This window comes from Macrobrachium nipponense, chromosome 2 (genome assembly GCF_015104395.2).
Source record: "Macrobrachium nipponense isolate FS-2020 chromosome 2, ASM1510439v2, whole genome shotgun sequence".
Taxonomy (NCBI): Eukaryota; Metazoa; Arthropoda; class Malacostraca; order Decapoda; family Palaemonidae; genus Macrobrachium; species Macrobrachium nipponense.
In genome coordinates, this window is record NC_087201.1 from 105,266,008 (window position 1) to 105,288,833 (window position 22,826).

The following is a 22,826-nucleotide window of genomic DNA, read 5'->3' on the forward strand; positions in this document are numbered from 1 at the left end:
CAGAACTTTACTTAAAATCACTTACAAATATGATGGCCTATATCATATTCCTATTATCACTCTTGTATTTCCTACTACTAAAGAATTGTGTGTTAATGTTAAATAGCAATATATATACATATATATATATTATATATCTATATATATATATATATGATATATATATAATATATATTATATATATATATGATATATAATATATGTATATATATATATATATATATGTATATTTATTTATATATTAATTACATGTATAAAAAATTGCCAAAATAACAAAAGATTGTTATTTATAATTTGTAAGTACTGTTCAATGAAGAGGATAGTCACAGAAAATAGGGACTCCACAGCCCCGACCCGCCCACAACCCCCTCCCCCAACCCCACCTCGGTACAGGCCTGACTGAGTTTCCGGGGCCAGGATCCAGGCTAGCCTAGGCCTAGTCGCCACCCAAGTTAGGTGGAATCAAGGCCTTTCCTTTCAATTACTGGGTATATTTAAAGGACCTTGGGTGGAATAAGTTACCGTACCTGATTATCAAATATCTCCTTATGTTCGGACATATATATTAACATATTTTCTTCTAGGTCTAGTAATACTATGATGCATGTAGGAGCTTTCCATCATATCTGAATTACTCATTGGCTTTCGGCCAGCTCTCTTTTCCGAGCGTGGAAGGGGCTTTCCCTTTTTCATACACAATGTAAAAGTTCAAAATAATACTGCATAATATCAATATAGTAATAGGTACTTCTCCAATCTGGCGGTTTAGCAATAATTAAGGGAAGCTACATTACCTCCATATACAGTGAAAGCCAGGGAATAAAAGTTTGTTGGAAAAAATATCGTCAGTGTTGGAGAGAGAGAGAGAGAGAGAGAGAGGAGAGAGAGAGAGAGAGAGAGAGAGAGAGAGAGAAGCAAGCAGCTTTAGTCTGAATGGCCGCAAGAGATTATTAATATTATATCATTATCATAATAATATACAGTAATGTTATGTTAGCTACTGGCCTATATACTGTTCTGGTACATGATCCCCTCCTCCCCTAGTAGTATAGGCAGGGTTTTTTGATCGAAATGCGCGGATGGCCAAGTTTAACCCAAAGTATCTTTTATTAGACTTTGGTTTAACCTATTCACGATAATATTTAAAGAGTAAAACAGATTTGACATTTCGTAAGGGTGCATTTCATGCTACGCACACGTCATCGTTCATTTCCCTTGACATCCTGAACTACCTCCTTACCTTGATCAAAGTTTTATCATTAAATTGGCTCTTGGTTGGTTAAAAGAGTACTTTTAAAAGCTATACGAGTCGTAAGAGAAATGTTAAAAGATCATTGGATAAAAAAAAAAAAAACTCATGCTACACGCTAATAGGCCTAAGATACCAAGTCATGGAAACAAAGATAGTTCGGCAATACGTTTCTCTAACCTTCGGGTTTTAGACCTATATGGAAAAGAAAGGAAACTGAACACAATACCACAATATCACAGACAGATAACGTCAGATCGAAGTGGAATTGAGAAAATAAATTTAGTACTTTGCTTTCAAGATCGAAAGAGGAATCAACTTTCCAAGCAGTGATACCTGTTGTAACCTTGTCAAGCATTTCACTGATATTTTACAATAGGCCTAATAACGGGTTGTCTACACTAAAAATTAATTACGTACAAATACTATTACACTCACCAGGGGCCACAATAAAACACGTAAAATTTTATTGATAGACAGATGTAAAATCACCTATTAGAACCGATCAGAAAGATGTATAAGTACCAATCATCTTAGATGCGAGTGGTACTACCAGATTCCTCAAGTTTGGCTACTCCAAGAAGACAGCTCTTTCACGACAAAATGAAGCAAATTCGTCAACTTAAAAAAATAAAAAAAACTGCCATTACTGCTTTTCGAGAAATATTCTAAATCACTTAAAACTTAACTGAACAAACCTCTGGTTCACGTTAATGAAGAGGATAACTTGACACTAGTCGAAACCAGTCTGCGCTGCCAGTCTCACATCCACTCGCTACTGCAAACTTCTCAAGACTGATGATTATCTATGAATTATGATCATGAGTCTTGACACCAGCTCATGAGTAAAATGACTTACGTGGATGAAATATTGTTAAGAGGGGCTTGTTAATTAAAATATAGTAATGGTAAAATAAGACATTTGATTCTCATCTAAGAGAGAGAGAGAGAGAGAAAGCGAGAATCATCGTCGCGTAAGAACATGACAGAATCCACACATTCAAAAAACGGTATCTCTTCTAATGTTGTGAAAAGTCCGTACCCGGGCATCAAGAAATGTGAATTTTGGTTGCTAATTTGAATGGCCTACTGAAACTTTAAAAGTTTTCAGTATTTCAAAAAACGAGCTTTTCGAAAACTAAGTAGCATGCACGGTTGTGTCTTTCACCGTTATTCCTCTAGTCTAGACTCTAGAGATATGCTATGTCCCTCACCCAACTACCCCGTACCACATCCCCCTGAACGCCAAAAATCGATATTTGGATCTCTGGAACGCCTTAACGGATTTCGATGAAATTAGGCACAATTAGAGACCTTAGTGTGAAATCTCTAAAGCCCGGGTTTCTTCCCGGTTGGCTGAATACTTCCAGTTATAAAGGGCCAAAGATGGGGTTTTTGTGTACTCCTCGTGGCGGTTGATGTATTAGTAAACAAGTTAATCTTATAATGGGCAAACTATTATTCCTGCTATTGCATAACACTGAAGTATAAATGCTTTTCTAATGGCACGAGACCAGAGATTACCACAGTCAATGACAGTAGCTATCAGAATTACCGGCGAACACCGATAATGCCTTTTAGGTTGTTGATATATAATAAGTGTACAAAATCATGGTAAAAAAAAACAATAATAATAATAATAATAATAATAACAACAATAATAATAATAATTTCGCTGAATTCCTTGAACATTCTGGTGACCTCCAGAATCACTGATTTTGAAATTTCGCAACCGACTGTCACTAGTCACTACGTAATATCGACGAACGTAAGTCCTTCATAAATAGGGTTTCGTTTAGAACCCACCCAGGGACATGACTGGAGCTGATGAGATCGTTTGAATTCATCGGAGACAACTGCTGAGATTCCATTTAGGTAAGAACCTGTCGATGGTTTCGTTTCAGCTTTGTCAAATGATATCCTAATTTTCACCAAAAAATATATGAAAAGTTACATATATCCCATTAAAAAGACACGGACACAACAAACCTCCAAATGCATCAAACAGTAACTAAAACGTCTAACAGGCAAAGAGTGTAAATACAAGTAAAGGTACAGACCAAACTATCAATTAGGCGATAAACAATTACGTAGAGGCTGTCTCGGCGTTTAACGAGGGAATGGTAGTTTTTATAAGGATCGACGAGTTCCTCTAGTCTTGTGTCGATGCAATGATATAATATTTATTATAATCGATACTGGTCCTGCAATATAAAGAGTGGCTGCGTATGACGGAAGCTTTCAATCTGGACAACCCGTAGCCAGGGCTGAATCTGACTCCGTGGCAGAACGCGAAATCGCTGTTTATATTGTAAGACCCGAATTGATAATAAAGATTTTAAGATCATTACATCTGCGCAAGATGAAGAATTGACTACTTTAGAGTCTATCATTATAAAATTACTAATCGCTTAATTAATAGTTTGTTTAAAGATGGGCCTATATACCTCACCTTCTCCTTACCCACTTTTAGTTTTTTTTTAATTACGCTAAATCAGTTTGAGCATGTCCGTGTCTTTTTTAGTGGGATATATGTAACATATACTTTTTGTATAGGTTCCCAAGTGATTTTATTGTGACAATTTCATCCTTGATAATGCAATGTGACATTGTGAAATGCCGTCGGCCTCGGGTGACTGTGATTAGATGTACTGAATGCCTTTTCCTGGGTGTCCGTTTGAAAGTTATTATAATCTATATATATATATATATATATATATATATATATATATATATATGTATATATATATATATAACATATATATGTATATGTTTATATAATGTGTATAGTATATATGCATGTATCTGTAATATGTATGTATATATATTATATATATATATATATATATATATATATATATATATATCTAATAATTTATATATATGTATATATATATATATATATATATATATTATATATATAATAATATATAGAGATCTATACATACACAAATATAAATAATAAACATACATATATACATATGCCTATACATAAACAAATATATCTATATATATATATATATATATATATATATATACATTATATATATTATACTGTATATATATATATATATATATATATATATATATATATATATTTATATGTATAATATATAGAGGTCTATACATACACAAATATAAATAATAAACATACATATATACATATGCCTATACATAAACAAATATATATATAATATAATATATATATATATACATAATATATATATATATATATGTATAGATATGTATATATACTATATGTATGCACGTATGTATATATATATATATATATATAATATATATATATATACATATATATATATATATATATATTATATATTATACATATATATATATACATAATATATATATATTTATATAGATATATTATATATATGTATGGTATCGATATGTATGATATACATGTATGTATGTACGTATATATATATATATATGTATGTATGTATATATATATGTATGTATATATATATATATATATATATATATATATATATATATAATGTAATACAGATGATCGCAGTTGCTTATAAGTGTCGTAACTTCCGCCGAACATTTTTGTTTTTTATTATTTTTTTTCAGTGACGTAGTTGGACGCGAATATCCGCGTAACTGTAATTTGCGTTGCACATAAATACGTTTGCGGAACAATACGAAACACAAAGAAATAAGACCGAGAATTATTTCGCCGAATGCGACACATAACAATGACGCACTGGTTCTAACGGGTTATTCCCCTAACGCGCATTACTGCTGAAAGACTCTCCATTGTTCCATGTATTGTTTAACAAAGCAAATGATGCTCTAGCTGCATATTAAATAAAACAAAGGCCTTATCATCCTGTAAGTGCGGAGTAACTGGTAGAGAACAGGTTTGAGCAACAGTAGCTGACCAGCAACGCACGGGAACAGTGTCATTCTGCAGGCTGTCCGACATTTAAGCGAGGTAAGACTCGATCTATTGTAGAATCTCTCTCTCTCTCTCTCTCTCTCTCTCTCTCTCCTCTCACATTTAGAGCCTTAACGTTTCGCGTCCGATAAAGACATCCTCAACTAGGCTCGCAAAGACCAGTTCCCTCATTACTTCACCGTTTCTTGATACCTAGTGATGAACAAATTTCTTCATATGAAAGAATCTTGTCATGTTATGGCATCTTCCCACACAAACTTTGCACTAATAACCAATATTGAAGACAGAATCGAAGGCAAGCAATTGCATTGGGGTAATGTTGCGTATGAATTCCAGTTTAGTCGCGAATTTTCGCTATTTGTACCAAAGTTTGATAACAAAGATTTAAAATATGCCGGAAAAGGTTCTTCGTTTATGCTCCTAAAACCATCTTTTAATCCCACGAATAAAATCCCCCTATCCCCAACCCCGCCTCTACCCCCACGAAAAAGAAGAAAGAGATAAACGCTTTTGGGATAGATATAGTTAGTATATCTCCTTCTAATGTGTATTCCATAAATGCATGAAAGTCCTTTTTCCCCTCCCCTTTAATTTAGTTTAGCGTTTGATTTTTATTATTTTCCCGTGTTTTAAGTTATATCGCGTTTCGTAAGATTATATATATATATATATATATATATATATATATATATATATATAATATATATGTATGTATGTATATACATACGTATATATACATATATACGTGTATATATATATATATATATATATATATATATATATAATTTCTTTTCTCCCACCATTATCCCTACATTAAGGGGTCGGTTGCCTGATGCGCCTTCTCCACTGCTTTCTTTCAAAGGCATTATCCTCCACCAAACCTCTTCTCTCCATATCTTCCTTCACTTAAGTTTCCATAAATCGCTCCCTTTTATTGATAGGATTATTTTTACTCAGATTTAAATAACAGTATTAGAAGTTTTATTAACACTACTAAACGGAGACACCATAAAAAATTGGCAAAACTTAAAAATTATTTTACCAACATTTCATAGCTGTTATAAAATTTTTAATTTTTCGAAATACGTATTCTCTAAACGAGGTGAATTCCTTTTGTCATTTGGGTTAGATTTTTGCTTACCAAATTAATTAAACCTAAACACTGCCAGTTCTTTCTGCCCTTTGAAGTGTTATTTCATCGTCTAAAAAATCTCGATTTGTGACGTGACCTTAGCCGCCTACAGAGTGAGTTAATGGTTTTGTCACAAAATGCTTTCTCAAAACTTGAAACAAACTGGGCTCCCTGTTTCAAAGGGAAGGATCTGGAAATTCTCAAATCCCTTTCTAAGCGTGATGATATTATCATTGTCAGGCCGGATAAGGTAAGGAGAGCGGTAATATATTGAATATAAGTGACTACAATAACCAAATTGCTACAATTTTATGCGATCGTATAAGGTTCCAAAATTATCAAAGCATATTCAGAGTCGAGGTAAAATCAATAGATTTCTCAGAGCCTTGAAACATATATATATTTATATATATATATATATTATATATGATATATATATATATTATATATATATCTATATATAGATATATATATATATATTATATATATATAATCTATATTATATATATATATAATGTATTCAATGTTTTTGCATTGGTTGGCAGATGTAAATTAAGCTAGCTTTATACGAGTGCAGGTTCTAAAATATTGGCGTTCCACAAGGACGGTTTTGGACTTGTAACCTCGAGCCAGCCTAACAAAGCGGGTTATGTATCCTTTAATAGAATACAATAGAGCCAGAAGTCTAACTCAGAGAAGGGTGCGGTATGAGAAAGCAAGAGAAAATTTACAGAAAGCAGAAGAGCTGCGAATGATGAAGACCCATTTCTTTATTCTGTTACCACTAAAGGCCCTGCTTTTATAAGTTGACGAGTATAATATGGACACTCCACACCCCACTTCCATGTAAACAGAATTCGTTCTCTGGCGCCAATGAGAAATTAAAAATCTTTTCGTCAAAAAAAAATGCTGACAGAGAGGGTTTACTTTCTGAGAATCCTGTCAAGAAGTGTGTAAAGACTTACAATGAAAAACAGCGCACCAGTGGCACGATTCTTACTAGTTGTTTATGGTTGGACAATTCGAGTAGACAAAAGGCGCGATTCCTTTATTTATATGATTAATTTTATTTACTCTTTAGTCGATGGAAATAGGCTTGACAAAATTTAATTCTTGATAAAGAGGAATTAATTCTATCATCATTCGCTCCTTTCCCATGTAAGTAACTGAATACTTTCTTGTCACATTTCTCAATGTGTTTGTTCATTTTAAACGATTAAAATTCAGACACTTTCCCACATTTCACGAAATCTTACGAAAAACTGATACAACAAGTTTACTCTCGAAATCACAACTTCCACACGGTATTTGCAGAACGATATAACCTCATGTGTCTAATGAAGCAAGTTCTGGGTGACAAGACTGTAGTGGATACAAGTTTGAAGCAAGGCTAGGTCTCTAATTAGACAGTTTCTGATTCTTAGTTTACAAGTATTGGCTTAAGGAGCATCCTAAGGACAATACATCTGAAAGAGCTGCTCTGTGAGAAAGAGTAGCAGCACCCTACTGGAGCATAGTGCATTTTCTGAGAGGCAGACGTGCCACGTCAAGATACGGTTAGTGTTAAATTTCCAAATTCTCGTGCATTACTGGGACTACAGAGAGATCCTACGACAGTTCGTAAAAATTAGAAAGGATTTTCTTCTTGGAAACACTGAAGTGAACTTTTCAGGAAGTCCAACTATATTCGTAGTAATAGTATCAGTAAAAAAAAGAAAAAAATCATACGAGATTAAGATAGAATTCATGAAGAGGGCTGAAAAGGAAAGATAGGGTGAGAACTTGTTTTAGGAATCGCCTAGAGATGGCAAAGGGATAAATGCAGTCACTTAGAACAAGACCTCATGTCAGACCCTTTCAAAAAAGCCTTATAAACCTCCAGCACAAATTCCGTAATACGAGTATAGTAACCAGGGACAGTAACCGGTGGGTTGTTAAGTAGAACATATCGCTAGGCGTTCTTGCGTTCCAGAATTAACATAAATTTCCAGTGTTTCTAAAAACTGCTCTTTAGCAGAATTTAAAGCATTATGACTTACGCAATAATGAGAGCAACAGTAAGTTAGTAAAAGGAAGGCTTTACACTTATAGTGAAAGCAAATTTTCGAAGCAAACAAATTTAAACACTTAACTGGTACTGCATTGTTTATGAATAATTACTACCTAAGAGCAAGGAGTATGCGCGAAATTGTAGGCACCTAAAATTAAATTACCTTTCCACCTTTGTGAGGCATACAATTATCGATTGCGAATTAAATGAATATTCAAATATTCTTTGCATGCCTCCCACACTTTAATTGGTGATATATGGATAGCTCCTGTTCTAGTCTGCAATGTCAACATGTTCAAGAAGAATGCGCATATTTGTAGTAGTACTAATATCGTTCCATCCCTAATATGCTTTTGTAATCTAGATTCTTCTCGTTCTCTCTTCTACAGAAAATGAGTTTCATATCCTACCTGCTGTGCCTCTGCCTGCTCAGTGGAACCTTCGTTGTGGAATCCGAAGGAACGTCTCCTGAAGCAAAGGGCGAACCTAATAAAGAAGCGAACAGCCTCCTCGGTGGTGACAATCCAGGGGAGAACAATGGCACCTTCAGAGACAGGCTTCACCCTGGGCCAATGTACCAAGTGTATCCTGGGGCAAGGAGCGAACCGGATAAAGAATTGAATAGTCTAGGGGAGGACGCCAATGGTACCTCCGTCAGAGACAGGATCAACCCTGGGGCAATGTACCCGCCCACGTACCAGGGGTATCCCAACAGTTACCCTTCATACCCCTCGCAGTCTGGAAATGGATTTGGGACGTACTTCCAGAATGGCTGCACATGTCCAGGAGGTTACACAGGCTACAACCCGCAGCAGTACAATCCGATGTATCCTCCTTACCCCTATTTCGGGAACAATGGCAATGGATACCCTTACATGCCCCAAGGGCCAGATCAGTTTGGATACAACAGTGGAACTTCCCGTACTGAGAAGGCCAGTTCTCCTGTCGTGAATCCATGAATCAGTTTCCTGTTGCACTGTTTCTCTTCAAGATACTTCTGACTCATCGTTACATCAGAACTGATATTCCGTTCCGCATAGTGGAAACATATTAATGACTCATGATTGACAAATTGTTATAAAAAAGAGCAACTTGTCAAAGTAGAAAAGCGAAATTATCAGTCCCAAGTGCTGCTATGAAAATATTGCTATCTACCAATACCAAGCATGTAATAGACAATGATAACTTGAGACTATCAGGGCAAAGGTAATTGATATCATTATGTACCGAAAAGGGTTTCAGATTACGTTACTTAGTAATAAAAGCCCCCTCCTGTTTATTAGACAACATTTAAAAATAAACAATAGCAGGAAGTTTTCTTTTTTATTATCCTATTCAGGTTAGAAATGTTAGAAGGTTTAACAGAGAGAGAGAGAGAGAGAGAGAGAGAGAGAAACATTTTTGTATACACACACACACACAAATATATATATATAAAAGTATATATATATTATATAATATATATATATATTATATATATATATTATATATATATAGTGGAAAATTAAAATTGGTTATTAGTAGGTTAAACAAGGAGGCAATTCCTTTTCATTTGTGCAAAGAGCTTCCAATGGTTACAGAGCTTCAAATGAGGCTTTCGGTTATAATAGCCATCGTATTAGAAAATTATTTGTATATATTTTAATCAAAACACTTAAATGTGAATATTCATGATAGCTTCATTCGGGCTGTGCTGCTCATGTGTACTACATATGCTAACTTGGTTATCTCTCCAGGTCCAAATTCTTGTAATTGCCTTGAGATCCTTGGCCAGTTATGGAGACTCGCAGTTGCCGATAGCTATCCAGTCCCTCTTTACTAAGTCTTATGACAAAGAGCCCGTGCTGGCATTACACCAGCTTAATCATGAACAACAACTCGGGTAAATCAGGACGGCTGAACAGCGAAGCCACTGCCAATTCTACTGGGACATGCTTGGGATCTCCTATTTTTTTGTCGAAGGCGGTGGGTATCCTAGCTTCTGATTAAACTGTTGTCCATAAGGATCAAAGTAACTTGATTCTCTCTATTGGCAGCAGCTTTGCATCTGGCTACAGTTTCTCCTCACGTCAAGGACCAAATGGACATAGTACAAACCTGTGCATTGACTAAGAACATACGTATACACGTATGTCACACGGAGATGAAGGTGACGCAGGTGATTAAGCCGTAGGGAGGTAGTGCCATCAGTGCCCCTCATGGGATGCGCTGTAGGCACCACAGATTTTTTTTTTTGCAGTTATTTATTTTATTGTACCTCCATTTATATTATCTTCTTTCCACTTTGCTAAAAACCCTCTCCTAAGAATTATTTCATAGTGTAACTGCGAGGTTTTCCTCCTCTTACATCTTTAACACCTACCTACTCTGTTTCCTCTCCAGTGCTGAATGACCTCATAGGTCCCCAGTGCTTGGCCTTTGGCCTAAAATTCTATATTCCATTCCATTTCATTCCATCCACAGGTGATTAAGAGCTGTAAACGGGATTTATCTACAATTCGGAGGCAAATTGTGAATGTGGTACTATTGGTGTGTTATTTTCTTCTGGAGCAACTCTATTAGGGGGAACTGTTTAGTGTATGTGTGTGTTTGTGTGAATAAAGGATTATTACCAGGCATTGTCACCTGAACTCACAGAAAAATTATATTCACGTTTGCCACGTGAAATTCTTAAATTTCTTTCTGTCCCGGTCAGGTACACCAACAATACTCTGGACGAAATGGTTTCACCCGTTGAGGTGCATGGTGATCATGACAAGCAATATGCTGTCAATAAGAAAACACTTTCTATTATATCACTTGCATTTATTATCTAAACTCGACAAGCATATCTACGTTTCATTATTACTGTTTTTATATTGATTAATAACAAAGCTTAGGCAGTGAATGCCATACTCAAGATTTGAGAGTGAGGACACTCGTTCTACTGAATTTCTGGACACCACCAACTTTCTTCTACAGCAGCAGTTGTTTTATCATTTGGTGCCTTTCAAGCTTGATCCTATGTAGTACCATTGACAGGAACACAATTTAAGGATGATTCTATTTTTAGTATCAGCCAAAATATAAACACATATTCTGATTTTTTATCAAATAAGTCAGCCATTATTGTTTTCAACTTTTTCAAAAACTCCGCAGTGGCCTACCTCATAACCGTTTTATTCACTAAAAAATAATAGATGATATGAAATTTGAAAGATATTTCCTCAATGGTTTTAATATTATAAAAACTGGAGAGTAAATATAAAGTTGTTTTAACTAATCTTCATATTACAGCAAGCAGAGGTGAACCCTTTACCATTTTTAGCAGAAAACACAAGCGAGACTTGTGTTTCTTTGTAACTTGCGGAAGATAATTAAAGCGTCAATAGATTGTTTAATTTGGCCTTAAACGAGAAACAAGGGCGTCGCGCTCCTCCGTGAAAATCGTCCATGCTTCAAGAAAGGTGACTCCATGGTCCTTGATGGTGACGTCAGCACGACGCTTCTCCCACAAGCACAGCTGATACTTAGCTCACGTCACCAGTCGCCGACTAGCCATACCAGCACAAGGCTAGTTTAATTTTCTGTTGCTATGGCTTCTCAGTCGTCGCTTCGGCAGCAACGGTGTTCTGTGGTCTAATCGCCTTGTTTGAGGACGGAACTCTGCAGTTAATGACTCTTCTCTCCACAGCGAGGAGAAGGGAATAAATCCTGTACCAGTAGTACCTAAGACTGTTAGAATGGTGGCGTGTCTGTGACGACTCTGAACCTCTGCGAAGGCTAAGTTTTTTACAGTTTTATTTAATTTTGGGAATTCGTGGTTTTTTAGTTATTTTTTTTATTTTCCATTATAATTAGTGGGTCTGGTTTACTTAATGCAATGGATTGTAGATTTATTATTCTCCAGGTGTTTAATTTACTTGGAAAATGTAGCTTGATTAGACTATTTTGATATATTGAAACTTTTTTTTCCTCTGCATTTTCCCTTTTAAAAGTTATTCTAGCAGATGTGCATAGCATACCTTAATGCTGTTTGTGGAGAATGATTACTTGTCTGTGTGATTTGGTAAAATCTTTAACCAATATTGTTAAAGCTTTAGCCATTATATATACTAGCTTTTAGTAGTTCTTAAGTTTTACAATCCAAGCTAGCGTTAAAACTAATAGGTTGTGAGAGATTTCTGTACTAATTTATTTTTCAGGATTAGGTGATCTCAGATGGTCCATGAAGGTTAACCTTCAATCTTTAATTAACAATACTTGGATATTAAGTCTTTAGTGCAAAGCCTACATTTTTTAAGTTGTCAGCCTTCATTCATGTGAGGATATGATTGGTTATTTAATTTGATAAAGCAAATCCATATAGTGGTACAATAGTTTGATAAAGAAAATCCATATGCTGCTATAGTTACTTTATACTACTTCCAGATTGTTGTGAATTCTGAAACACTTGAAGCAAACTGCGCTTGTGAGAAGTATCTGAAGTAAGTTTTCGTGCTACACAGCTATGGACTACTCTTCGCATCTAATATACAAACTTTTTACTCCACCCCTGCAGGGGCGGTGCCCATGTAGGGGTGGAGGCCCCTCCCATGCCCTGTTCCATAGGTCTTAGGACCTATGGACAGGTGCGGGAGGGGTGGGAGTGGTGCGTTTTAATTTAACCAATTACTAGGCAAGTGTAATTAAGAGTTACTTATCCTTGTTAAGTTTCTATAAATGTTAGTTTCAAAGAGTGGGATGTTACAGCTTTATTAGACACATTATTTTTCTGGAATTCTGCAGTTTATAGCCCAGGCTTGTTAACTTATTGTTATTGAAAGTTTAGTATGTATTTGTATAAAGTTTGAGTATTTCGTGGTATTTTAGTTAAATTTAATTACCCCTGTTAACGTAAGCTTCTTAGTATTAGCGTTTTTACCCTTTAATTTAGTTTCCGGAGATCTGCAGTAATGTAGTGTAGTGCAAATTTCCATGTTACTTTTCAGCTTATAAGGGCGGTAATATTTAGACTAATAAAGTTTTGGTAATGCATTGCTTTAAACCATATTACGTGATTTTTAAGTTATATTTTAATAGTTTTAGCTAATATTTATAGCTTCAATATGTTAATTTCGAACTAACTTTTAATAAATTGCCAACGTAAGTGTATAAGTGAAAATCATGAGAATAAAGTAACAGGCCTCTATTTTCACGACGTAGACAAACCTATTCTCATCAATGGCTTTAAATAGAATCGGGAATGATTTACTTTCCGCCTTCCCCTGACTTTTTCTTTGGTCCCAGTGCTTGCCTTCGGACTAAATTTTATATTCCGGTTCTGGTTCCTATAATACCTGACCCTTTATTTGCTAATACATTAAAGTATCCAAGAACCTTATGCTATGCCTTTTACCGACAGCAACAGCCCTGGTAAATTGACTTGGCATTTTTCTGGGTAGCTCTTGACGTCTTTAAGTTTTATACTGTCATTAAGTTGGATATTTGCTCGTTAGCACTTTTGGTGCCTCTGATTTGCGGGAAATAACAGCGTTAGTCAGAAGCCTGAACCAAATAAACATTTGTATCTACGAAACTGGTAATCTACTCTGCTCCAAAAGGATGGTTTATTAAAATTGAGGATGGGCTGGTGTATAGTGCAGGCAACCGACCAGTCTGTTAATTTTTCCTTTCGGGTGTTTAATGCTTAATTTTTTTCTTGCCTTTTGATATTTTTTTTTTCCTACCTTCAAGGTTTGTTTACTTGGGTTTTTTATGTTTTGATAAGTGTTACTGTCCTTTTCTGTTTCCTCAGTTCAGTTGACTTATTTATAAATGTTATCGGGAAAACTTTTAATTTTGTGGTATTGCATTGCTTGGAAAAATTAAATTTTTTTTAAATTTAACCACAATCTATGATCATTGTCTTTAACGTCTTCAAACTTTGTTAAAAGATTTTACTTGAGAGTAATTCAATAACATTTAGTATATGAGCCCTTATGAAGTTATCAATGTCAAAGAAACTTTAGTTTTAAAATTTTTATATAACAGTATGGCTCTGGCTTTTGTTTGGAAACAGTTTGGTAATTTTCTGAAAGCTCTAACCGGAGGCGCTGTATGTGGTGTATCCTGATTATTTTCATACAACAAAAATACTGCCAGATTTTCTTTCATTCACAGGACAGGCTCACGGAAGCTTATCTCGGGCAATACAAGCTGAATACTTTGCCAGTGATCAAGAATTTGTTGCATTTACCCCACAATAGTTATTAAAATGAAGTGAGAATGGAACCTGGCATTACTTGTATGTCATACTATGCCATAGTTTGAATGACCTGTATCACATGCATAATGAGTAATTTATTTCAATAAACTGGTTTTAAATTAGATGTAAATACTTTTCCTTCACCAATTAACTTTTATCTTCATAATCATTTAAGGTTTAAGATCCCACAAAGACTATTCACCAGTTGGCAATGGTTTATAAAAATCTTTCGGCTTGAAAAAGATTGAATGGATCTACCTAAAGTGAAAGTATCTTTTTAATTTTGATATAGTTAAGGTTTTTAGGATTAGTAAGGTAAATATAGTATGATAGTAAAATAACAGGAAATTAAACATTTTTTCGATAGAATCCAAGTGAACAGCGTAAACAAAGTTAATGGAAGGGTGTCATGATTGGAAGTATTATAGATGACAGCGGTTATGCAAGGCCAATGGTTTAAATTAAACTTAACTGGGAGATCCTCAACAGCTGTATACTAGTTACACTAGTGAAAGTTCATGATTGAATTAACTATGCACATTCACAATTTCATTGCAAGGTCATTTTTATATTTTTTAGACTCTTGAGAGTGACTTGGCCATAATAATAGAATTTTGAAAGACCTATTCTATGAAGTTTCTTCTATGCAGTGTTTGAAGCAATTATGGGTTAGAGGGTCGTTCTCCCTTTAATAATGGCTTATAAGAAATGTATTTGAGACTGTCCCCTGCTGATGTCATGGTGTTAGTGTCAGTCTTTTATCATAGAGCAGATAAAAGTAAGATTTATTGTAACAACACTCATTCTCGTCATTGGCAGTACTACTATGCTCTACTTTTTCATATCGTCCATACCTTTGTTCCCGCCAGGCTTTGCCAGCCTCTTACTTTTCTCAGCGTTTTTAGAAACAAAGGGGGGCTGATTTTTTTAAAACTTTTCCCATAGTCTTTGCCTCAAAGATTCATATTTTCTTGAATTCACTCCTGTTTTCACCAGTTAATACGTAGCTGGTACTTGAAAATACGTATGAAAATAGCAGCAATCTGGCGAGTCCTGATTTCCAAAAATTTTTTTCAAAGGTTTTGCGAGTTTTGAGTTTACTCAAAAGTTCCTGAATGTTTTAGGCCACTAGAAGGTTTTTGTAATGTTTATTACATCAGATGGTTTCATATATGTTCATTACATACGAAAGTTGGTTTTATTTTTTTCTTTGGCCTGTTTTTTTAAAAATTTAATATACATTAACCACCAAGACTGTGTATCCTAGTGAAGATTTTCAGCTGTGTATTACGTACGGTATGTATTTGGATGATAAATCCTTTGTAGTTTACCCATTCCTATAATAAAGAGATCTGTCTTTATGGTATAGGAAATGGAGAATAAATCTCGTGTCCGCAGAGTACACGAGCTAGAGTTGCCTTGTACTCGAAGTAATAACACATTTGGGCAGTGCCTATAGAGCTTTTGAGGTAACTGATGCCATGTAAGTCAGACTTAACTTGCAAATGATTCATGACTACCATGGAGGCTTGCCATGAAACCAGGGTTATGCTCTCACGACCTTGGTCTCATTAAATAAAACGTATATTTTTGAAATTACTCTGCTTCTTGGAGATTCCCTAGATTATACGTAATGACTAATGCCAAAGCATATTCGAGGTTTCCTGATTCTCCTGTGACGGGATTTTTTAAAAATATTTGACCTAAGTTTATGGAAGTATGGGCTTTCCTTGACCTATTTTTATAGAATGAGGGACAAAGTTTCTTTTGCCTCAAAGTAAATTTGAGAGGATGCTACCTTGACTGGTTACCAATCTCCATTCATTTTGGAAGTGAGTACCGGTAAAAATAAAAGAACTGAACGTGTAAGCATTATATGAAGTAATGCTGTAAGCATTTATTGAAGTGATGCAGATCAAATAGCGAAGGTTGCACTCGCTATATATTTTTGGTGGTGGTATTAGTTGTTTAGTGTTCAATCCCACCATTAATAAATGGCAGGCATTAAAGCAACTGCTAGGCTGTGGCGGTGTTCAGATAGCCGCTAGTTCGATTCTCGGGCATTTCATTGAAGAGAGAGAGATATGTGTATTTCTGGTGATAGTTCACTCTCGACGTGGTTCGGAAGTCGCGTAAAGCCTTTGGTCCCGTTGCTGAATAACCACTGGTTCCATGCAACGTAAAACCATACAAAAACAAACTCCTGATCACACCAATATAATAGCCGTACACTTTTCAGTATTTGCTGCTTCCATCAAGTACGACTGTTTTTAGATACGCTTGTTAAGACTTTTGACACCTGGTTGCAGAGGTTTCGGTCCTGCGCTCTTGATTTCTCAAAACCACAGACTTCTGAGTTGTGTAGCCCGCTTTACAGAGGCTGAGGAGCAGCACAAAATAAGCTTCCAGTTGGTCTGTTCCCCATAAAATTTTCGATTGACGACAGTTAAGTGATATTTACGGCTTGCTCCAAGATCTAAAACCCGTTCTGGCGTGAGTCAAACAATAAGATAAACTGAAGACTCGATAAATCTCGTTTCCTTTTGAACAGGGCACAAAAAATTAAAGATTTGCGTGTGTGACTGTGCTAATTTATTTATATTCATAGAAACCTGACAGGATTGTTGATCATTATATAATTATCGTCTTCATTAGTGGCCACATTGATCCCATAAAAACCCAGAAAATTGCGAAGTAGCCTACATAAGACTGCAACTCCCACTCAATCATTTTTCCCGTCACTGATTCATGGAGGCCCTTGTTTATCTCACTCTAAATATATCACAAGGATATAAATTAAGTCGACTTCTTAACGTATGCATTGTATTCTCTCCTTAAATGTTTAGTGCATATTTTCTGCTCTTCGAATGAAAGTAGTTCGCAGACTTTGAAGGGTCATAGGTCTAATTAGTCAGTTAATATTTTAGGATTAGGTAACCTTTAGTGTTTACATTGGTCCCTTTTTAATTAATCAATCATCAATCAGGCATATTTTCCGAGTTTCTTTCAGTGAACATGCTGGTATAATTTTTTATTCTAAATATAGTATATTGTTGAATAAAATAAGTTTGAGGATTCCACTTGTCAGATTCCTCTATACTCCAAATCTTGCCATTTCATCATAATCATAGTCGTCATTGGAGAAACAAATCCACCGTTACGTATGGGTACTTAAATATGAAAATAAAACTACAGAGAACTTTTGGGAATCTGTTCGAAACCTCACTGTAGAGACTTATTTTTAAAAAATAAATATAATGTAGCCATTCATAACTGTGGATTTGTTTCTCCATTTCAAGACTTGTATTGGGTTAGTTGTTGCAGTCGCCCTCGGGTACGTCTTTATTTCTCTTTTTCGGCGACAGCTCCTGTCGCCCCAGTCACTTCCCTCTCAACCGTGCATTTGACGTCTAGGCCAGTCCCTTACAACGCTCCTGATTGGCTGTTGATATATATACAGAGAGAGAGCGTGTGTAGGTGGGTTATCAATATATCAAAGATCAGAGTTTTTGTCAGAATTTTGATGTTATCATAAAGTGAATTGCGCTTTAAGAAAATTTCAAATTTAGGCCTACTCTTGGATTATAAACGTAAATGGAAATCAAATGAATTCGATGCCATAAGGTTCGGAACTTCTTAAGAGAGAGAGAGAGAGAGAGAGAGAGAATCTTTGAGTATCCCTCTTAGCACTTTCAATAAGCACACACACACACACACAAAGTGTTCGCTAACAAATGAAGTTAGGAGGAATAACGAGAGTTCACCGACACTTCCTTTCTTTATGCCCTTGTCTTTTTGGAATTTCCGCAAACGAGCCGTCGGACATCCGCCTGATCTTGAACAAAGGCTTTTTAATATTCATGAGTCACGTTTCTTGTGTACACGTGTGCGTATGTAGCAAGGCAGCTACATAATTACATAAGTCATTTCTCTTCCTAACTCCTGTTTCGTCTGTTTCGCAGTGCGTTGTAGGCGTTACTCGAAAGTTAAGTATATCTTAGTTTTACCAGACCACTGAGCTGATTAATAGCTCTCCTAGGGGTTGCCCGAAGGATTAGATATTTTTACGTGGCTAGGAACCACTTGGTTACCTAACAACGGGACCTACAGCTTATTGTGGGATCCGAACCACATTATATCGAGAAATAATTTCTATCACCAGAAATAAATTCCTCTGGTTCCGCGTTGGCCGAGCCGAGAATCGAACTTCGGACCACCGGGTTGGTAGCCGAGCGCGAAATGCACTCGGCCAACGTGGAACTAGGCATTGAACGAGGTTCTTTGCAGTTTCCCTTCGGCCCCTAGCTGCAACCCCTTTCTTTCCTTTTTTTACTGTTCCTCCGTTCATATTCTCTTTCTTCCATCTTACTCTCCACCCTCTACTTACAATTATTTCATAGTGCAACTGCGAGGCTTTCCTCCCGTTACACCTTTCAAATATCTTTACACTCGGTTCCTCTTTCAGCGCTGAATGAAGTCGTAGGTCCCAGCACTTGGCCTTTGACCAAAACTTTATGATCCACTCCCAAATTCCAATTCCATTCTTAACTTCCAAGATTCCAGATGTCCTTCTGTTCAGTCCAATTTTATTTTAATATTTAGTTTTTTATCTAGTTTAAATTTAGAACAGCTGTGGTACTGTTATTGAGAAGGATTATGTAAATTAAATATGCATTCTTAAAGCATTCTTGTTATACTAATAACTATTCAGAATAGTTAGTGACCGTTAAAGTCTCGACGAATCTTTGCTTTAATCCGTATATTGTGTTAAGATAATTATCACTGGCGAATAAACTGTCGTTAATTGTTTCCTTTTTTTTTGAACGACCGTTGAAGCCTCATATCAACCATAAGATCCCCAGAAACGTCGGGGTACTTGAACAGCCAACCATAAGGCGTGAGTAATGCAGTGGTGGTATTGAAGTCAGAGAAAAAGTCACAACTTTTGCTAGGAAAAAGTAACATTAATTTATGGTGGCCGGTAATAAACTCGCAAGGAAAATTTTTACAATATTTCTTGGGGGTCATTATCTTTATGATATTTACAGTCTTTTGTTTATATTTTACGGTAATCCACAACGGGCTCGTACTAAACACGCCGCAAAGGTAGATAAATACATACCGGTTTAAAACCATTTGGGTCACTATCTAGGAAAGATTAATGTGACTTTTTTTTGTTACAATTTTTACCTAGATTCGAATGTATTAAGAAATAGTAAAGAATCTGTTTTTGACGAAATCTGATTCATAGAGTGATCAAATCTTGGAGCAGAAAGGCAATTTTTAATATTGGATGGTGACAACACAAATATTGCTGGAGCATCTGAAAAGCTGTATATAATTAACAGCGCATAAAGAGTATCCAAACATTTCGGCTGACATGACAGTGTAGGAAATTGACCATTCGAACTATTTATTTTCATTAAGAATGGTTTTAAAATGAAGAATAAAAAGCACATGCACAAAACTTGAAGAATAACAAATTTTACTCCATATCACGTGACCATGAGAATCTCAGTACGTCCATGGGATTTATTAACTCGCTTCCGTAAAGCGGCAGGTTGAAAATTTGACAATGTCTGTCACTGAAGTGATATATATGCATTTTAAATAAACAGTGACTAACATGAATAGTATGAATATTAAAGCAATACCTTTAAAGGATAATGCTACGCTTTTTCATATTTTTCACTCACAAACAAAGCATTTCTCTGTTCTTCATACTAACGTTCAAAGCCCGTTTGTTTTCAAGTGTGGGATTTCCCTGGACCAAGGTCAGTTGTAATGAAGTACTACGCAGGTGCAGTTTAGCATGAATAATCACCTCTCTTTCTCATATGTATATATGTATATATATATTTATATATATATATATATATCACTATGTGATTACATATCTTTATGAGTTTCTCGTTGGACGAGTGGATTTCGTGCTCGGCTACCAATCCGATGGTCCGAAGTTCGATTCTCAGCTCGGCCGACGTGGAATCAGAGAAATTTATTTCTGGTGATAGAAATTCATTTCTCAATATGAATTGGTTCGGATCCCATAATAAGCTATAGGTCCTGTTGCTAGGTAACCAATTGGTTCCTAGCTACGTAAAAATATCTCATCCTTCGGGCCAGCCCTAGGAGAGCTATTAATCAGCTCAGTTGTCTGATAAAACTAAGATATACTTAACTTTTCTTCTTTATTCTCTTCTTTTTAGTCCCACAAAAGCTGTAAATGCTGCCTTTATAAGCGTCAACAAGGCAGTTAAGTGATAATTACTTGTAACTGAGACGAATACCTGGAGAGAGAGAGAGAGAGAGAGAGAGAGAGAGAGAGAGAGAGAGAGAGAGAAAATCCGGTCTCAAATACGATCTGAGAGCGAGCTTATAACAAGATTATGCGCAAATTAGGTTATCAAGCTCCCGGCTCTGGTTTCTCAAGCTCGTCTGACTCTCCTCTCTCTACCTTTAGTCTAACTCGTGCGGAACTACTTGACATCATAATTACGCACATAGCATAACGTCTCAGCTGTGTCATAATTCACCATCACTGGAAACTAATCACTACCATCTCAGCATTCTTTCACTATTGATTTTACCAAGGCTGGCCACTCACGTCAGATGGGATTTGTAATGCCTGATCGAAGTGGGCGGGATTTCAGCGCATTTCAATGCGAGTAGGGTAGTTTTTAGTCAAACCTGATCTTATCAAGGTAATGCTCCGTCTAACCCTGAATCATATCCACAAACCATCAGTCTCTTGTCAAGCTGATTATCAAAACTAGCTTAATAACAAGTTACACTGTAACGATTTATTAACTTTTCACTTTAACAATTTTATACTTTTTCTACAATAAAAACCGTTATGTATATTTGTAGATGAGTCACAAATATTTTTTTATTTTCTATACGCAAGTTTGTATTTAATTAAAGATAACACAAATGAGTGGCAAGACCATGTGCATAAAAAACAGGGAATAGTATTAGATACTCTGGGGAGGGTTGACCATGGCAGAAGAGGTAGAGGTAGGCGACCGTGAGGTAGGCCAAAGGAGGCATGGTTGAATACAATGAGGCGGGAAGCAGGAGTTGAGTGTTGGGGAGGTCTTGAGGAGTGAGCCCAGGACAGAATGTGGTGGCATCTGATCCTGTGGTTGGGGTAGGTCCTGCGAGTCGTAAAAGACAACTAAATGGACAGCTGCTGCATTGCAGTCTTACATTTTAGCAGAAGGCTAGGCCCACTGCCAGTAACTGTGGAAACTGCTGCCTTGCAGTCGTACATTTTAGTAAAAGGCTAGGTCCACTACCAATAACTGTGGTTGATGACAGCAAGGGCATGAGGTCGTAAAAAACCCTTTGACAAACAATAAACCATGCCTAATGATGCCTTTGATTAGAAGGCGGTGGAGAAGGCGCTTCAGGCAACCGACCCCTTAATGTAGGGATGACAGCGGGAAAGAAGAATGTGGTGGCGTGAGTTCATTGAGGCTCTATGAATCCCTGTGGGTGCCACAGGAATGACTGGGTGATTGATACAAATATGTAAATTATTTTTATTTATCTCCGTGTAGTCTGCAGAGTTTTATAGCTAAGTAGCGCAGTGCGGTGCTTAGCCTTTCATAGGGCGTTATGGATTTCCTAATACACGTGTCCTTTCGCAATACCGTTATAAACTTTTTTGTTGCTGCCTGAAGTAAAACATCAAATTTCTAACTTAATTTTCCTCTGTAACACATGTTCGGTAAATCTTCGCTGCACATAAGAACCTATGCAACGACTTACTTATTTCTTTACCTCATTCCCGACTACAGCATCATAGTTAAAACTAGTCGTCCGTTTTTTACAGTGTAACAGAGCATACATGAATCTTAGTCCCCTCCCAACCGCCACCTCTCATCTTTACACCACCAATACAATTTTACTATATGAACTCTCCGTCCTATTTCCTCATCACAATATAAAATCTTTAAATCGTCACCCGGCTTCACTTAAAGTCCGACAGAAATCCCTATTATCTCCGACCACCGCAAAGGGAGATATAAAGTAGAGCTCTGAAAAAGCAGACTTCCGCCACAGAATGCATATTGCACCACGAGCACACTGGATCTGTTGGCACCTACCAGGTAGAGTGCCATGAAATTAGAGAATGGGGGTCAGGTACATAATAGACTCCGGGGATAATAATGGCTTGTTTAATGGTGAGTAGGTTAATACTGCTGACTTCAGACGTTAGTGAGAGGGCAAGAGCCC

At 36.1% G+C, this 22,826-nt stretch overlaps 2 protein-coding genes across 2 annotated transcripts in view; one reads left to right on the forward strand and one right to left on the reverse strand.

The window, feature by feature from the left end:
- Positions 1-2,053, reverse strand: part of LOC135220884 (visual system homeobox 1-like) — a 327,377-nt gene extending 325,324 nt beyond the window's left edge. Inside the window, exon 1 of the mRNA XM_064258493.1 lies at positions 1,948-2,053. The gene's annotated coding sequence lies outside the window, so the exon portion shown is untranslated. The remainder of the gene's footprint in view (positions 1-1,947) is intronic.
- A 3,013-nt stretch (positions 2,054-5,066) lies between these two features.
- On the forward strand, positions 5,067-9,672 carry LOC135220885 (uncharacterized). The gene is made up of 2 exons (XM_064258494.1): positions 5,067-5,213; positions 8,749-9,672. The coding sequence occupies exon 2, from the start codon at positions 8,752-8,754 to the stop codon at positions 9,316-9,318; it is 567 nt and encodes a 188-aa protein (XP_064114564.1). The 5' UTR covers positions 5,067-5,213; positions 8,749-8,751; the 3' UTR covers positions 9,319-9,672.
- Positions 9,673-22,826: the final 13,154 nt, after the last annotated feature.